The sequence below is a fragment of the Lissotriton vulgaris genome, chromosome 6 (genome assembly GCF_964263255.1).
Source record: "Lissotriton vulgaris chromosome 6, aLisVul1.2, whole genome shotgun sequence".
NCBI classification, from domain to species: Eukaryota; Metazoa; Chordata; class Amphibia; order Caudata; family Salamandridae; genus Lissotriton; species Lissotriton vulgaris.
Window position 1 is genome coordinate 86,476,736 of NC_141694.1, and position 19,639 is coordinate 86,496,374.

Sequence of the window (19,639 nt, forward strand, 5' to 3'; positions counted from 1 at the left end):
ACCAAATAATAAATCAGTCATTTAATCTGGAGTTAGCAGACACCTGGAACACACCGGATAAGCATACACTGAAAGACTACAGGCAAACAGTATACAAGGACAAATCAGGAAAAGGCTTGGCCTGGCTTCTTAAAAGAGAATCCCCTGCCCGGTGAGATTGACCTTGAATAGGCTTGATGAATCAACTGCAATGAAGCAGTCTAGCATTAATGACACCCTATCTATATATTTGACCTACCTATATGAAAGCCCACAAATATTGGCCACATCCCGGATTTAGACATGCCTGGAGCCCCTTGGGCTCCCACGGTTACGTTGGTAGGACACAGAAGAACTGGAATGATACATTACTAGGGAGGAGTTATTCACAGAAATTTCCAGCCTACCTGCAGGTAAGACTCTTGAGGGGGGATGGATTCCCCTCAGAGTTCTATCTAGCGGTACACAGACAAAATATCGAGTTTTAAATTTCGATATACAATTATATCAAAGTTTAAATATCGATGGGACAAAATATAGAAGGTAAGTAATATCGACAATCTTAATATCGATATTAGTATGATATCAGTAATATCGAAGTTTTAAATATCGATGCCAATAATATCGAAATAAATAATTTCGATGTTACTAATATCAATTTTTAAATAAATTTAGTGTATATTATATTGTATTTATTATGTTTTATTATTTATTTTTAATGTAATTTAATTAAATATTGTCTTTTAGTACTGTAGCGGGTTGTGGGTTTATAGGGGAATAGGGTGGGAAGTAATTTAATTATGTTACATTAATTATTAATTAGTAGGAATTATTAATTAATTAATTGAGAATTAATTTTTAATTAATTTTAATTAATTGATTAATTGATAAATATGTGCTGTAGCGGGTTATGGGTTTATAGGGGAATAGGGTGGGAAGTAATTTAATAATAATTAATTAATTAATATGTTTGTAAATATTTTAATTAATAATTAATTGGTAATTAATTTATATTAATTAGTTAATTAATTAATATAATTTTGTTTAATTATTAATTAGTTGTTAATTAATTAATATTAATTAGTTAATTACATTAATTAGAGTGTTTTTTATATATAATTTGTTTGTTATTCTTAATTAATTGGGAAAAAATAATGTTAATTATTAAATTAAATTAATTACAGCTAATGTGCTAATATATTTACTTTATTGTTATTGTTAATTAATAATTAATTGGTAATTAAATAATATTATTTAATTTTGGGTAAAGGAGTTTTTTTAGGGTTCAGGGTCAGTTTTCAGTTTTTGGGTAAAGGGGTATTTTTAGGGTTCAGGGTCAGTTTTCAGTTTTTGGGTAAAGGGGTATTTTTAGGGTTCAGGGTCAGTTTTCAGTTCTTGGGTAAAGGGGTATTTTTAGGGTACAGGGTCAGTTTTCAGTTTTTGGGTAAAGGGGTATTTTTAGGGTTCAGGGTCAGTTTTCAGTTTTTGGGTAAAGGGGTATTTTTAGGGTTCAGGGTCAGTTTTCAGTTCTTGGGTAAAGGGGTATTTTTTGGGTTCAGGGTCAGTTTTCAGTTCTTGGGTAAAGGGGTATTTTTGGGGTTCAGGGTCAGTTTTCAGTTTTTGGGTAAAGGGGTATTTTTAGGGTTCAGGGTCAGTTTTGGGTTTTTGGGGTACAGGGATATTTTTAGGGTTCAGGGTCAGTTTTGGGTTTTTGGGGTACAGGGATATTTTTAGGGTTCAGGGTCAGTTTTGGGTTTTTGGGGTACAGGCGTACAGGGTAAAAATAAAATAAATTTACATTAAATCAATTAAATGAAATTAAAAAAAATAAAATTACATTAAATTATTAAGTGTTTTATTTATTTTAAATGTTTATGTATTAGTTTTAATTTTGTTTTAATATTTTTATTTAATATTTGTAAAATTATATGTATTTTAAAATGATTTTTACATTATTATTAATACATTTAAAAAAACGATATTTTTAATTTCGATATTTTTGTACTACGATATTAATTTTTCGATATTTTTGTACTTACCTTTATGAAGATATGACTCAGATATTTTTGATTTCGATATTTTTGTGCCGATATTTTTGTATTTCGATATTCTGTCTGTCGATACTATGTCAGGCATTCCTATCTAGCATATGTAGAAATAGTGGTAGGCTGGCTCCTAGAGGCATGCTTGGAAGTGAAACAGAGAGACACTGTTGAATTCCATGAGCGAGGCCAGTGCTGTAATGATGCCCAAACCTAACAGAAATCCGGTGGAACTTGGTTCATACAGGCCATTGTCAAGTGCTGAATGTAGATACGAAGATCCTTTCTAAGGGATTAGCTAATAGATTACAAACCAGGGTTGGGGCCTTGGTCCATGAGGACCAAAGTGGCTTTATCCTAGGTCGCAATATGCTCATGTACATAAACCTCTGAACAATGTCATTGCCTTGAAAGAGTAATCTGCGGAGGACTGCATTTTAGTGGCCCTCGACATTGACAAGGTATTTCACTCCCTTAGCTGAAAGTACATGTTCAAGGTTCAAGGTCCCAGGATGGGATTTGGACCAGATTTCCTGCGATGGACGAGGTCCTGTGTAAAGATCTAGTCGTCAGAGTCAGGTCGTGCGGCCGAATACCCAGTAGCTCGAGAGTAATGGAGTGTCACCACTGTTATTCGTGTTAGCAATGAAACCATCAGCAATATGGCTAAGTTCAATCACAACATTGCTGTAATGCAGCATCATGATTGGTTGAAGGATTCTGGAGGCAGGGTGCTTCCTTCTGCGGAGAAGAGGACGGAGGAGAGGCAGCAGCCGGTGGTATCTAAATGTAAATGTAAATGTGGGGTATTTGTAAAGCGCACTGTTACTCTAACCGAGTGAGATGGTCCCTTACTGGGTATCTCCAGGGTGAAAACAAGCATCCCTGGCGTCTGTGGGGGGCCATTGTAGAGATGAGGCAAGCTTAATGCCCAGAGTTACCGAGTGTGTTCCCAGGTTAGAGTAGGTACTGAGGCGAGAATTATCGTGTCTGTTGACCCCTGGTCCACAACCCTGCCGCGTCGGGAATTGAACCCTGGTCTCGGGCCGTTCTCTGCTTACAGGTCTGCCGCCTCTAAACAGTGAGCCACACCTCTCTACCTAGGTAAGTGGTGTTCTTGTTTTTATTCCGCTGCTCATCTCCCAACCCACCACCCCTGTTCCGTAGGAAAAGTTCCTGGCTATATGTTATCCGAAAAGGTAAAAAATGTAGTTATATCAACATCCGCTTTGAAACTATGTGAATTTGATAAAAAATGTATCATCAACGTTGACACTTGTCTACATGGTTTAGATGCAGTCTTAGAAAAATAGGTAGATGGGAAGGAGCAGACTTGATTTTGTGACACAACCTCTTAATGCGGCAGAAACTAATAATTGCAGCATTGAACGAGACGCCCTTACCTGCACACAGACTGTTGAAAAACTCAAGACTTACAGATCACCAACCACTGTGTTTACTTATTGAGTGGTAATGTTGTTGGCAAAGTTTCAGCAGGGTTGGTGATACGGTTTAAGCCTAAAGGATACAAATTTAGTATGTGCGGGAAGGAAAGATTTTAGTGCGATTAGTTTGTCACGTATGCCCCTACAGGCTAGTTACTGGAAGAGAAAGTAGAGTATCATGAATGTGTGGAGGCAGCCTTGGACGCAGTGCAAGAGTTTAATGGTGTGCTGCTTCTTAGCAGGACAAAGTCATGAAGTATTTCAAGGTAGGCTGGCCTAAGGCTAGGTATTGAAGTGTTCAGTTCAGGTGTTATGCACAGATGATAACTGATCTTACCTACGTCAATCAATGGTCATCACTCAAAATCTTTTTGTTCTCCCTGTGAATTTGAGAGAAAAACTTGGTAAAATTGCACATGAAGATCACTTAGGTATGAGTGCCACTAGCAAAGCATGTAAGCAATTTACTGGTGGCTATTGGTAGATGCACATGTGATACGCTGGTGAAAAATTAGCCGGAATGTTTGATGGCTGACAAACAATAGAAACAACAGAGAAATAATTGCATGCTGTACCTGGAGGTCCCTGGGAAAAATTGGCTTTGGACTTTTCAGTGCATACAATTTGCTACAGATGAGTATGAAATATATGACCGTCTTACTAGGCTTTTAGTCTAAATGGCTTAACTTCTCATTTGTTGAATCTGCCAACAGAGGGTGTGATCACATTTCTTAATAGTATTTTTGGTGTTGAAAGTTCACCTAAGAAAAATTGCACTATTTTTTATCAGTGCAAGTGCATCATTTTTTGGGTATGAATAGTATCAAACACTTGTATGTTGCCTTGGATAGCCCTTCATCGAATGGTTTGGTAGAGGTAGCCAACCATTTCCTGAAAGAAGGGGTCCAAATGGCTGGAGCGACTTTAATATGGATTCCTACATGAAGCACAAGGCGTGGGGGTACATCACAACTCCACATAGTACTGCTGGTGTGTCTCCTTTTAAGTTATTTTGGGGAAGAGAACTGAAGACAACGTTCTATCCTTTGTGGATTACAGCGTCAAAGTCTGGGTGTGTTGACAATGTTGGTGATGATTGAGATGATTGAAAGCGTTCTTAGGAAACCGACTGCTGCTAAACAATATTCTGATATTAAAAGAAGAGTTAAGCCCTGGGAGTTAATTGTGGGGGGCTGTGTGCTTACCACTAAACCTTACTTCAGCTCTAATTAAGAGACCACCAGACTCGTGGGAGCTTGGCAGTGGTGGTCCCGCCACTGCCGCACGGGTGGTCTGAGTGCTCTATTATAACTTTGGCAGTCGGACCGCAATTGCACTGCCACCGCTGCCAGGGAACCACAGTTCCCTGGTGGTCCAGCGGCAGTCCGAGGGCCGCAATATGCTTGGTGGTGGCCTGAGGCACTGCCAAGCATATTACGACTTTCATCACCGCCCGGACTGTCATGGAGGTTCTTCCTCCATGAAAAGACTGGTGGTGAGGGCCCCCTCTTGCCTCTGTGCCCAGAGGTGCATGCAAGGAGACACGTGTTGTGCTCCCTATATTTCTACACCCTCAGTTCCTACACAGGAAGGAATGCACGCACGACATGGTGCTTTTCTTCCTGTGCAGGAACGTGCACTGGTGGTCCGGCGGCTGTGCTGTTTCAGGCTCACAAAGAGCCTTTTAAACCACAATGCCAAGGAACCGTCACACCGCTCACCCACCAGACTACAAAAAACCTGTAATCCGGCAGGTGGCGGCAACTCTTGGCAGTGTGTAGGTGCGGCAGCGTCAAGCCGCTCGCACTTGCACGGCCAACAGTCATAATCAGGACTTAAGTGTTTAAAGCAGGGGTCTCCAAACCGGTCCTGGAGGGCCGGATCCATTCCAGATTTTTTGGATATCCCCATTGAGATACATGTAGTAATTTAAAAAATATGGCATGGATCCGGCCCTCCAGGACCGGTTTGGAGACCCCTGGTTTAAAGGGACATCAAGGTTCCCCACCTCTGTCAAAGTTATGTCAATCTCCCGGGGTGCTGTGCTGTTGAAAGTTAAATGATGGTGAAGTAGAGTCCGGATTATTTGTGAGTCTGTGCGCTGTTCTGGTGACTATTCTTTTAATTGGTTGACATGGGGCGGTGACTGTCCTGGTTTGCATAAACATATAGACCATGGAAAACCGCAAGGGAGCCATGATGTAGATCTTAGTTTCAGTTTATTGAAAGAAGAAAGCCATATCCTGCATGTACCGCATTTGACTCAACAACTGCATGGAATTATAACAACTGGGTTATTGGTACAAGGACCTGTGCGAATGCTAGCTTGTTTATACGATGATCTGTGGGTTCAATACGGAGTTGTCCTTAGCTTAGTCATTGGGTTGCTGGGTAGTCCATACATACAATTGTCTACATCATGCTTATTTTTTGCTTTGACCTTCTGAAATTCTGCTCTCGCTACACTGAGTTTTCGGAACGCTGGGCATGGTGGGGTGCGATTAGGGCTTCCGGTTTTATGACGTGCACTCATACTATGTCTGTCATGCTTTAACTATTTAAGCTGTCAAATATTACATAATAATACATAACAATACAACCACTGGTAAATACTAGCATTATACCACAAATGTATATTGACATGTCTTTATTTAAAGAAATGTCATCCTGTTTTTTAATTTCCCATGATTTCCATCTGCTCAAGTGTTGGGCTATAATTCATGAAAGACAGAACAGAGAGTCACTTAAAAGCAGCACAATATTCTGTATTTATCCACTTTTAAAAATAAATGCAGACCGAAAACACCTTGTTTCTGGAAAAAAAGGAAAACCTGGAGCCTTAGTTGTGATACACTTATCTGTAACAGTCCTTGATTATTCTTCGTTAACCGCGTGAATCGTGGTCCATACACCTCTCCAAATGACAGGTTTTTCTTCTGTTGAGCTGTTGGAATGGTATCTTTGTTATATTAACCTGTTACAAATGCTAGATAAATCTGTAATGAACTTTTCCACTAATCTGTGAATCCTGTGCCCTATTCAGGTTTGAGCAAGATAATGAAGACCGTTTGGAGAGGAATCAGCGCTGTCTTTACGTCAGCAATACGGCCATGCAGTGGTTGGATATACGTCTACAGATGATTGGTGTCATCGTGGTTACAGCCATAGCTGTGATAGCAATCGCGCAGCACCAAAAGGAATCTGGAGATCCAGGTATGTTTAGCGGCTCCTTCCAGCCACAGGTATGTTTAGCGGCTCCTTCCAGCCACAGGTATGTTTAGCGGCTCCTTCCAGTCACAGGTATGTTTAGCGGCTCCCTCCCACCACTGGTGTTGTTCTTAGCCCCATCTCCGCTTGTTCCCCTATTCATGTTGTGAACTTGCCTCCTAAAATGCTATCATACTCCTATTTCAATTATTTAAATACTTGACCTTTGCTCTCTTCCTATAAGAGGTTATTTACCCATTTTTTAGATCTGATCTTAGCAAAAACCTTTTGATTTGACTTGCATTATATGCATGATATACTTACTTACAGGGGCTTTCAGCCAGCCTAGCTATAGTCAAATGATGAATCTGAAAACAAAAGGGAATGTAGGAACAATTAAAGTGGAGCACATAAGGACAATCTCAGGCATAAGAGCTGAAACTTAAAGAGAGTGCAGACAGTTGTGTGAACAGCAGAATGAAAGAATGGTAGCGTGTACTGAGGCAAACAGACCTAGAGAGGAGAACTAGGTGAACAAAAGAAAATAAGAGTCTGCAAGGGAGGTGTAGCACCAGGAAAGGCACCAAAGGATGAAGTCTTTCAAATGTTTTGTAATTGGAAGCTTAGAATCAGAGTAATGGATGAGATCTCACTATGAAGTTCCAGGGGAGAGGTGATGATAAAGCATGTTACTTAAATGCCATTAGAACATTGGAATGTTGGGAGCTCCATTGCAGACAATGGAGTGCTCCCTGCTTCTACGGGCCGGTAAAGGCCCGCAGAGCAACATTCCAATGTTCTACAAAGGCTTCTCGAAGCTCGAGGGGATTTATATCCCCTCGAGCTTCGAGAACCCTTTGTTTAATTTGTTAGAACATTCTGTCCTCTAGTGGCAGAATGTTCTAATAGCCTTATAGCCCTTCGTAGCAGGGCTATACCGGCAATTAAAGTCCCCCTGTCTCGTTAAAGTCCCTCGCCTTTGGCTCGGGCCTTTAACGATTCAGCTGGCCTTTAATAGCCGTTATAGCCTGCTACGGCGGGCTATAAGGCTATATTAGAACATTGGAATGTTGGGAACTCCATTGAAAACATTGGAGTGCTCCGGGCTTATAATGGCTGGTAGAAGCCTGGAGCTGCAACATTCCTGTGTTGTCCTTCATAGCTGTTGCTGTTAACAAAGGCCTGACAGAGACCGGGGGGGACTGTGGTTCCCTGAGGCCTTTGTTTTATTTGAAGGAACATTCTGACCTCTAAGGGCAGAATGTTCTAATAGCCCTATAGCCCTCCGTAGCTGGGCTATACCGCTACTAAAGTCCTGCACCTTGTTAAAGGTCCTCACCTTCGACTCAGGCCTTTAATGGCCGGTATAGCGCACAACTTTGGGCTATAAGGCTATAGTAAGTGACGAAGACGCTGGGAAACTTGGCCTCTTGGTAGTAATGCTTGTCGGCCCTGTAAATCTTGTTTTTGTGTGCCCTGCATAGCTTTCAAAGTAACATATTTGCACCTTGTAGTCTTGTCATTCCCCACCACATAGCTTAAGGAAGTGGGACCCTTGTGTGTGAAGAAGGAGATTTAATGTTGAAATTCCTCTTCCTCCAGGACATATACATAGATATTGGGCAAATCACTTGATTTCCTTTTTTCATATATTGTTCTGTAAGCTAGGGTTTTGGTAAAATTATTAAAACGTAAATGTATTATCTGAGAAAAAAGAAAAAAACACTTTCAAATCAAGCTAAGTTAAGGAATCAACAATATATCTAGGCCCCACAAAGCAATTCAAAATTGTTCAGAAAAAAGGTTTGAATACTGTTTTATTTATATTTCAAATTATTCACTTTTTCTCTGTTCATATAGACATTCTATACATGTGCTTAATCAAAAATAAATATTACTCAAAATCTTAAACCTCCCACCAATCAACCTTGTGTCTCCCAATCACTAAATACAATAAAAACAAAACATGTGCAGGGCCTTTGCATGGAACATCCTTAAGCAAACCATCATGGAAGGGGGCATAGGAACATACTGAAAGAGTAATCAAATCCGAAAGTGTGTCAATAGTTAGTCTGTTATAACACTTTGTTACATATAAATTCACTTGTTTCCTTCTTTTTTTAACGTAAATGATACACACTTTGTACAATTTTTTTTTACTTTGATTGGTGTCCCCAAGGCTCTAGTGCTGGTGCCTACCCACCAGCACCAGAGCCTTGGGGACACCAATCGGAGTGTAAAAAAATCATTTGAAATCTAGATAAAACATTATTCAAACATTTTTTCTGAACAATTCTGAATTGCTTTGTCGGGCCTATGTATATATATTGTTGATTCCTTGCTGAGCTGGATTTGGAGGCATTTGTTTTTCTTTGTTCTCTGGTTTATTTCCCTTTCCCGCTCCAATGTATAGCTTTGCTGGGGAACCCCTTCACTATAAAACGTATTAACTGAAACTCCCTTTTGCTGATGGCCGAAACGCTGTAGTCTCCACCAAACTTGGTAATCACTTCACCCAAGTGACATGTTTTTTCTTTCTTTTACCCTGTTTCCGCAGGACTCGTGGGCCTGGCGCTCTCATACGCCCTCTCTGTAACCAACCTGCTGTCGGGTCTCATCACCAGCTTCACACAGACGGAGACCATGATGGTGAGCGTGGAGCGAGCAGAGGAGTACTCTTCGGACCTTCCCATGGAGCCGCAGGAAGACGACCTCCAGGTATTTATGCTGTGTCCTTATAGCCACCAGGTGTGGGATGCAACGGGCTCTGCACCGTCTGCCTTACCTGGAGAATCCTTCTTAAGCTATGGATTATCTCTCTGAAATCAACCTGTAGGATTGTCTGTACCATCCTCTTGCCACCTAGAGCAGAGCTTGTGGACCGTCGTTTCAAAGGAGTTGCAGCAAAACTACCCCAAGATGCTTGGAAAAAGGCAAGCCTGTCACACCATGTCAGGGGTCACCTGCCTTGGTGGGCTGAGGAATCATCCAAAGGTAGAAAGCTGTATCCATGAACCCTGTTGGGAAGCAGGGTATTCACTCTGTGACACAAATGTGGGCTCTCCCTGTTGGTTTCTCCTTGAGGAAACATCTACCATAGCTGCACCTACCAGAGCTCTTATGCATTGCACGATTTCGCCCCCGGTGGATAACAGGCCACTCAGTGGTGTTTTGTTGTACTCTTTCACAAGCAGTTAGGTTGAAAGCTCTGTACAGTCATTTTTGTACTCATGTTTTAAAACCTCCTCACCACTCCTAGTCTCAGGTACATTTACATGCTGAGAAAAAAAGACTGGATGGGAATCAGGGTTTTAGGTTTTATGAACGGAGGTTCGAAGCCTGGCCAATCTCAACATGAAGGGAATCCCGCACTTCTTATAACAGAACTGGAGCAGTATTTATAGATGGTGGGCTTTTTGGCCAGATGAGGTGTGATGAGAAACAAGTTCAAACCTCTTTGCGTCTAGTTCGAGAGGTAAAGCAGTGTGATTGAGCAACATGTGTCTTTGTAATACCCGAACTGCCAAGTGCCTCTAAAATCTGTAAAATACTTTTTCCCTGGGAACCCTCGTGCACCAACTTGCAGGAGTTTGGCACTTGATGTGACAACTGTATGGAGTGTGGCACTTGATGTGATGGCTGTACGGAGTGTGGCCCTTGATGTGCGGAGTGTGGCCCTTGATGTGCGGAGTGTGGCCCTTGATGTGCGGAGTGTGGCACTTGATGTGCGGGGTGTGGCACTTGATGTGACGGCTGTACGGAGTGTGGCACTTGATGTGCGGAGTGTGGCACTTGATGTGCGGAGTGTGGCACTTGATGTGCGGAGTGTGGCACTTGATGTGCGGAGTGTGGCACTTGATGTGTGGAGTGTGGCACTTGATGTGACGGTTGTACGGAGTGTGGCACTTGATGTGCGGAATGTGGCACTTGATGTGCGGAGTGTGGCACTTGATGTGCGGAGTGTGGCACTTGATGTGCAGAGTGTGGCACTTGATGTGACGGCTGTACAGAGTGTCACTTTTAATCAATGGGGTTACCCAGTAACATGCAGAACCTGGGGACTATATCATTAAATGAACAGTGGTTCTGCAACCACACACTTCACACAATTAATTCTTCTTTCCCCAAAATATTGTGGGATTACATTGAATGTCCTTCAGACTATTAGAACAAACACAGATTCAGACTGAACAAATTAGTCCTAGATTTACATCAATTTTGAGGTTTATGTATTAGAAAAAATCCTATGTTTCTTAATAAACACAACATATTATATATAAATTCAGAAAAAAATCTGAAAAAAACACTCAGGGCATATACACAAACTAGATAAGAGATAAACAAAAAAGATATGTGACGGCTGTTTGTAGTGTGGAACTTGATTTGACAGCTGTACATGATGTGGCACTTAATGTGCGAAGTGTGGCACATCATGTGACGTCTCTACAGAGGTTTTTTTATTTTCATAACCAAGTTTATTAGGCTTAAAATACACCATATATTGACAGCTATATTATACGTTGCATGAATCATACGCCACACAGGTCTGTATAAAGGTTTAAAAATAATTTTATATTAGACCGAATAAAATAAGGAATTCCCTTAAGAGCCCAGATGCCATCAGTAAGGTTGATGGGGTAAATGGCTTTGCAGTGTGAAGTGGTAGATGAGACATGCGCAGTAGGCTGCCTCTGCGCCTCACTAACCCCTCCAGCAGAACAAATGTGATCCCGCAGAAACAATAGGCTACTGCTGGCCTTCCAGCCCTTACCACAGATGCTACAGTGGTCATATAAGATGCAATGACCCTGTCCGCTGAGCTACTTCAAGATCTCTGCCTTAACAATTACATGGGATCCATGGGCGCTGAGAGTGGGGTCTGTTGATGCCCCATGGATCATTGTCAGTCTGCACTCCTTGACAAATACATTCACGTGCTAAAAGCCATCCTGGGGGAACAAGGAACTGCTTCCAAGAGCTTGAGCTGGAGAACTGGAACTCCTGGCAGAGCCGGAGGAAGGAAGCAACATGAGGCGCATCCCAAACAAAACTATTGGGAATTTATGGACATTTCCCTGGGGAAGTCTGCACCTAATGTAGAACTTCCACTTAGAGATCAGCGGAGAGTTCACTTAAAAAACATTTGCAGGGTAGTAGACCAATGGTTCAAGCACTGAAACATCATTGTATTTAAGGGAGTTTGTTGTGTACACAGCTTGTACCTGCTGAATGATTGCCTTGGTCTCAGAGATCAGCCTTCACACAGGGGACAATGGCTACTCTAGTAGGTTGATCAGCCACAGACCGTTTCATCAGTGTGCGGTGCCGTGCCAGCTCTGTGTGTTTCTAGGATAAAAGAGGGGTTTGTGTTCGTGTATCAAGAGACTGATGGATCACTCAGCGCTCAGTCACATGCATTAGTGCCCACCTGTGGTCCTACAGATCCCTTACACGGCAGGCTTTGATGTCTCTTTATACTTTGCTCTCCTTTTCACTGCTTTCCAACGCTGTTCCTTTGTTAGAAGCAAAACAAGGACACAGTCTGCTGGATAGATTGTAACCACCTTAAATGCAACACCAATAAGACAGAAATTCTTCCCATGGGAAAAAAAAACAATTCTGTCCCAGCAAATGGTGGCCTGAGGACTCCCCTGCGCCCCCTCAAGCTGTGGTATCAGCCAGAAATTTGGGCGTCCTATTTGACGCCGAATTATCCTTTGACCAGCACGTTAGGAATGTTGCAGGAAGCTGTTTCAACATTAATAAATCCTTGAAAAAGTTTTTTGACTTCCTCCCCACAGACTCAAGAAAGGCAGTGGCAGTGGCCTTAATTCTTGCACGTCTTGACTACTGCAACGGATTGATGGCAGGCGTAAAAAAAAAGCCACACTGAAAAAGCTTCAAGGCGTACAGCATGCAGCTGCCAGACTTGTACTCAAGTTACCCAGCAGATCGTCAGGCTTGGCCGCCCTGAAGTCCCTCCATTGGCTGCCACTACACAAGAGGATATTGTTTAAAACCCTAGTCATAGCCTTTCATGCATTCAATCGCACAGGCCCGACTTACCTTATCAGGCGATTCCCTCACTATAATCCTCCTAGGACTGTAAGATCCTCAGGCCAAAACTTGATTAAGTTGCCGAAATTAAACTATAAAACTAAAGGAGGCAAGACCTTATCTTTCCTATCCTCCAAAGCCTTGAATACAATACCCAATAACCTCAGATCCTTGAGTCAGGAAAACCAGTTCAGGAAGCAACTCAAAACATGGATCTACTCCCTCCCAGATGATTATGTAATGGCTGTCATCTAGTCTCCAAATCATAACTTTTGCACACTGTCTATCTAGCGCCAGGATGCTCCTTTCGGAGCGATAGCTGCGCTTTATAAATCAATCAATCAATCACAGCATTTATATAGCGCACTACTCACCCAGAGGGTCTCAAGGCGCTAGGGGAGGGGGGTCCGCTACTGTTCGAACAGCCAGGTCTTGAGTTGCTTCCTGAAGGCGAGGTGGTCCTGGGTCAGGCGGAGGTAGGTCGGGAGGGAGTTCCATGTCTTGGCGGCGAGGTAAGAGAAGGACCGTCCCCCTGTGGTGGCTCTTCGGATGCGGGGGACGGTGGCGAGGGCGAGGGCGTGGCCGGTCGATCGAAGCTGGCGTTTGGGAGCGTAGAAGTTGAGGCGGCTGTTGAAGTATCCTGGGCCTTGGTTGTGTAGGGCTTTGTGTGCTTGGGTGAGGAGTCGGAAAGTGATTCTCTTGTTGACCGGGAGCCAGTGCAGGTCTCTCAGGTGTCCGGAGATGTGGCTGCGATGGGGGATGTCCAGGATGAGTCGTGCTGAGGCGTTCTGGATCCGCTGGAGTCTCTTCTGGAGTTTGGCGGTGGTTCCGGCGTAGAGGGAGTTGCTGTAGTCCAGACGGCTGGTGACGAGGGCCTGGGTGACCGTCTTCGTGGTCTCGGTGGGGATCCACCGGAAGATCTTACGTAGCATGCGCAGGATGTTGAAGCACGACGAGGAGACGGCGTTGACTTGTTTGGTCATGGAGAGGGAGGAGTCCAGGATGAAGCCCAGGTTGCGTGCGTGGTCTGTTGGTTTGGGTGCGCTGCCTAGGGCAGGGGGCCACCAGGAGTCGTCCCAGGCGGAGGGTGAGGATCCCAGGATGAGGACTTCCGTCTTGTCCGATTTCAGTTTCAGGCGGCTGTTCTTCATCCATTCGGCTACCTCTTTCATCCCTTCGTGGAGGTTGGCTCTGGCGGTGGCGGGGTCGTTGGTGAGGGAGAGGATCAGCTGGGTGTCGTCGGCGTAGGAGATGATGTTGAGGTTGTGCTGGCGTGCGATGTCTGCGAGGGGGCTCATGTAGACGTTGAAGAGGGTTGGACTGAGCGAGGAGCCTTGAGGAACGCCGCAGATGACTTCGGTGGCTTCAGATCTGAACGGGGGAGGCGGACTCTCTGTGTCCTTCCGGCGAGGAAGGAGATGATCCACTCCAGGGCCTTCTCCTGGATTCCGACGTTGCTGAGTCGCTGCACTAGTGTACGGTGGCAGACAGTGTTGAAGGCCGCGGAGAGGTCTAGGAGGATGAGGGCTGCTGTTTCTCCGTTGTCAAGCAGTGCTCGGATGTCATCTGTGGCTGCGATCAGGGCGGTCTCGGTGCTGTGGTTGGCCCTGAAGCCAGACTGCGAGAGGTCGAGGGATCCGTTCGTCTCGAGGAAGGCGGCCAGCTGCTTGTTGACGGTCTTCTCGATGACTTTTGCAGGGAACGGGAGCAGCGAGATGGGGCGGTAGTTCTTGAGGTCGGTGGAGTTGGCTGATGGCTTCTTTAGTAGAGCGCTGAGTTCGGCGTGCTTCCAGCTCTCCGGGAAGGTAGCGGTGTCGAAGGAGGTGTTGATGATGTCCCGCAGGTGGGGTGCGATGACAGCGTCGGCCTTGTTGAAGACGTGGTGAGGGCAGGGGTCGGTAGGAGATCCGGAGTGGATGGAGTTCATCGTGCGGACGGTGTCTTCGGTGCTGATCGGGGTCCAGGCGTGGAGGGTGGTGGTGGGGGGCGGTGGTTCGGTCGTGCCGTGCGTCGGTTGAGTGCTGAAGCTGTTGTGTATGTCCGCGATCTTGTTGTGGAAGTAGGAGGCGAGGGAGTTGCAGAGGTCTTGCGAAGGGGTGATGTCGTTGTTTCCGACGTTGGGGTTGGAGAGCTCCTTCACGATGTTGAAGAGTTCCTTGCTGTTGTGTGCGTTGTTGTCCAGTTGTTCCTTGAATGCAGTTTTCTTGGTGGCGTGGATGAGTTGGTGGTGTTTTTGGGTGGCGAGCTTGAGGGCAGTCATGTTGTCCGGTGTTGGGTCTCTGCGCCAGGTTCTCTCGAGGGCTCGGCAGTTCTTCTTGGAGCTCTTGAGTTCGTCGGTGAACCATGGGGCTTTCTTGCTACCGGGTCTGCTAGGCGGGGTCCTCAGGGGGGCGAGGACGTCTGCGCAGTCGCTGATCCACTTTGTGAGGTTGGTGGCCGCTTGGCTGGGGTTCGTTGCGCTGGTGGGTGGGTTCTTGCTCAGGGAAGTCGCGAGCTGGTCGGCTGTGATCTTGTTCCAGCTTCTGCGTGCAACCTGTTGCTGGTGGTGGTGGGTCGTGGTCCTTCTGAAGCTGAAGTGGACGCAGCTGTGGTCCGTCCAGTGGAGTCCGGTGGCGTGGCTGAAGGTGATGTCCTTGTTGGATGAGAAGACGGGGTCGAGTGTGTGTCCGGCGTAGTGGGTGGGGGTGGTCACCAGCTGCTTGAGTCCCAGGTTTGCAAGGTTGTCCAGCAGGGTGGTGGTGTTGCGGTCGTTGTTGTTCTCCAGGTGGAAGTTGAGGTCCCCGAGGAGGATGTAGTCAGCGGAGAGGAGGGCGTGCGGGCTGACGAAGTCGGCGATGTCTTCGCTGAATTGTGTGCGTGGTCCCGGGGGTCTGTACATAATACAATACAATACCGTCTGAAAAACAGTTTTTGTTCAGATGACATCAACATTTGCTGTCTTCAGGCTCCCACCAAACTGCTGCACCCTAACCTTTTACCAAGGTCCTGGGAGGCTTGCCATCCAGACGCTTCGCCCACAGGTCGATGATGAAATAGATAGTGAACGATAGCCCATTTCTCATGGAGCCAGGTTGCTTCAATTTCATATAGAAGGCAGTGGCGAAGGAGTGTTCTATCCTTCCTTGCAATTCAAAAGGACATGAATTAATGAGAGGGATGCACAGCATTGAATGTTTTCTGTCTGCCCTTGTCTATAAGGTGGCCAAGAGTGGCCACTTCCATGTGCCAATGACCGCTTTTGGCTTGGGTGGGGGTGGTTGGCAGACAGCACTTACATGAGCTGCTGCAGGTCCTCATCAATTTCTCTTTCACAAAGGGCATTTTTTTAAAAACTTGCAGCCCTCTGTTAGAAATGCCCCTTGCAGACCTTCATCGTTGCTTTTTCAGCAGGTTGCAAGGATTTGCACAAGGAATCCTCCCTAGTGAGTATTGATGAGACTTGATTTTTAACAGTCTTTGCATCCACTCTTGTTGAACTCTGCTGCATTGATATATTTGACAGCATAAGGATTTAGCCAAGTTGCTTTGCAGGCTCTACACATGCACAGATGTTGTTTCCATGGTATATCACACAAGAGTTGCTCAAACTGTTTTTTTTAATTCAGCTGGATTATTCCATGTAAGCTGTGGAGTAGTGGCTGAATGTGCTGCTGCCGCTGCAAAGGACAGTTCATCATTAGAAGGCCTTCTGTGTAATCCATTTCCCTTGTTTCAGGTTTCTTCTGATTGGCCAAGCCAAGGTCATGTGGAGTTCCGAAATGCCTTCTTGGCGTACCGCCCTGGACTCCCGAATGCCCTGGATGGAGTGGATTTTACTATTTTCCCCGGTGAGAGGGTTGGCATTGTTGGAAGGACTGGTTCTGGGAAGTCCACCATCTTCCTGGCACTTTTCCGCATGATGGAGCTGGACAAGGGGCAGATCCTCATTGACAACGTCAACACACAGCTCGTTGGCCTAGAAGCACTGAGGTACGATTGGTAGAGTTCATGCGCACAAATACTGCCAAGACAGTTTGGCCATGTCTCATGAGTCTGTAAGACTTGTCACAAGTCAAGATGGGCAGATTGCAAACACAATGCCTAATAAGCCTTGAAGTAAAATTATCAATATACTGCGGCAGTGGGTGTTAATGAATATTCAAACCGTGTGTTATCATGTCCGTAACTCAGACGGGGACATGCACAGTCTGGTGGGGAACATGCAAAGTGCGCATGACTGTTTAGCCCGCCCAAGATGGCCAGCCAAAAAGTCATGCACACTTGGAGTGTGCAAACCACTCCTCCCCCCGTGCCACAGCCCCGCCCCCCTAACCCAGCCCCTAACCTATGGAAAACAAAATTTATAATAAAAACATTATTAGCATTTTTTTTCCTACTCTGAGAGCTGTGGGGAGATGCTCCTGCACCTTAGCGGAGGAGCTGCCCCTGGGCTTGAGGGATAATGCAACAGTGGTTATACTTACACTGAGTGTGCCAAGACATAAAGAAAATCACTCTCTGTGGCAGGAAAGCTAAGGGGACCTCTTTCCAGATGATTTGGATTAGCAAAGTTCACATCCACCTAAATAGCGTCTGTTTGTTCCTCAAGGTCCAAGCTGGCCATCATTCCCCAGGACCCGTTCCTCTTCAGTGGGACGGTTCGAGAGAATCTGGACCCGTGGGGAGGTCACCCCGATGCTGAGCTGTATGAAGTCCTGGAGCAGTGCCACCTGAAGGAGGTGGTGACGCGCATGGGTGAGTGGGGCACTGGTGAGAAGCAGGCACAGGGGTTGGAGGTGTTATGACATCTGTGGGAAGTTCTTCTTTTTCCATGGAGTCTGGTGATTGCTTTCTACTATATTATTCAGAAAAGGGGGTGGTGATGGACAGAGTATCTGAATAAAGCAGAACACTCGTACCCAGTCAACAGATCAGGGCTAAGCCAATCACCATTTTTTTAGCTCACTGCACCATCCCAGCTCAGAACCTGGCTACATGCAAATTAGTCTGTCCGTGGCCCAGTGCATCATGGGAACAGGGCAGACCAAACTACCAAGCCAATTATTTTACTGGAAAGGAAACAAGCTTTCGGGGACCGGTTTCTGGCATTACAGCCGTCTTCGGCCCGGCTTGCTTGAATCCTGATGGTGCAGTGAGCAAGGGACACATGTCTGAGCATACCCTTCCACGCTTGTGGTGGACAAAACGATTCAGAAAAGGGGGTGGTGATGGACAGAGTATCTGAATTAAGCAGAACACTCGTACCCAGTCAACAGATTAGGGCTTGATCCATCACCGTTTTTTAGCTCACTGCACCATCCCAGCTCAGAACCTGGCTATATGCAAATTAGTCTGTCCCTGGCCCAGTGCATCATGGGAACAGGGCAGACCAAACTGCCAAGCCAATTCTTTTACTGGAAAGGAAACAAGCTTCCGGGGACCGGTTTCTGGCATTACAGCCGTCTTCGGCCCGGCTTGCTTGAATCCTGATGGTGCAGTGAGCAAGGGACTCATGTCGGAGCATACCCTTCCACGCTTGTGGTGGACAAAACGATTCAGAAAAGGGGGTGGTGATGGACAGAGTATCTGAATTAAGCAGAACACTCGTACCCAGTCAACAGATCAGGGCTTGATCCATCACCGTTTTTTAGCTCACTGCACCATCCCAGCTCAGAACCTGGCTATATGCAAATTAGTCTGTCCCTGCCCCAGTGCATCATGGGAACAGGGCAGACCAAACTACCAAGCCAATTCTTATACTGGAAAGGAAACAAGCTTCCGGGGACCGGTTTCTGGCATTACTGCCGTCTTCGGCCCGGCTTGCTTGAATCCTGATGGTGCAGTGAGCAAGGGACTCATGTCTGAGCATACCCTTCCATGCTTGTGGTGGACAAAACGATTCAGAAAAGGGGGTGGTGATGGACAGAGTATCTGAATTAAGTAGAACACTCGTACCCAGTCAACAGATCAGGGCTTGATCCTTCACCGTTTTTTAGCTCACTGCACCATCCCAGCTCAGAACCTGGCTATATGCAAATTAGTCTGTCCCTGGCCCAGTGCATCATGGGAACAGGGCAGACCAAACTACCAAGCCAATTCTTTTACTGGAAAGGAAACAAGCTTCTGGGGACCGGTTTCTGGCATTACAGCCGTCTTCGGCCCGGCTTGCTTGAATCCTGATGGTGCAGTGAGCAAGGGACTCATGTCTGAGCATACCCTTCCACGCTTGTGGTGGACAAAATGATTCAGAAAAGGGGGTGGTGATGGACAGAGTATCTGAATTAAGCCGTACCCAGTCAACAGATCAGGGCTTGATCCATCACCGTTTTTTAGCTCACTGCAACATCCCAGCTCAGAACCTGGCTATATGCAAATTAGTATGTCCCTGGCCCAGTGCATCATGGGAACAGGGCAGACCTAACTACCAAGCCAATTCTTTTACTGAAAAGGAAACAAGCTTCCGGGGACCGGTTTCTGGCATTACAGCCGTCTTCGGACCGGCTTGCTTGAATCCTGTCCACCACAAGCATGGAAGGGTATGCTCAGATGTGAGTCCCTTGCTCACTGCACCATCAGGATTCGGGCCGAAGACGGCTGTAATGCCAGAAACCGGTCCCCGGAAGCTTGTTTCCTTTCCAGTTAAAGAATTGGCTTGGTAGTTTGGTCTGCCCTGTTCCCATGATGCACTGGGCCAGGGACAGACTAATTTGCATGGAGCCAGGTTCTGAGCTGGGATGGTGCAGTGAGCTAAAAAACGGTGATGGATCAAGCCCTGATCTGTTGACTGGGTAGGAGTATTCTGCTTAGTTCAGATACTCTGTCCATCACCACCCCCTTTTCTGAATCGTTTTGTCCACCACAAGCGTGGAAGGGTATGCTCAGATGTGAATCCCTTGCTCACTCCACCATCAGGATTCAAGCCAGCCGGCC

General features: G+C 45.6%; 1 protein-coding gene across 8 annotated transcripts in view; it reads left to right on the plus strand.

Annotated features, from left to right (window-relative positions):
- Positions 1–19,639, plus strand: part of ABCC10 (ATP binding cassette subfamily C member 10) — a 450,580-nt gene that overhangs the window by 236,810 nt on the left and 194,131 nt on the right. For all 8 annotated transcript variants that reach the window (XM_086925988.1, XM_086925989.1, XM_086925984.1 and 5 more), the window contains 4 exons: positions 6,510–6,679; positions 9,231–9,391; positions 16,446–16,699; positions 17,319–17,464. In XM_086925988.1, coding sequence (XP_086782114.1) covers positions 6,510–6,679; positions 9,231–9,391; positions 16,446–16,699; positions 17,319–17,464 — 731 coding nt within the window. The remainder of the gene's footprint in view (positions 1–6,509; positions 6,680–9,230; positions 9,392–16,445; positions 16,700–17,318; positions 17,465–19,639) is intronic.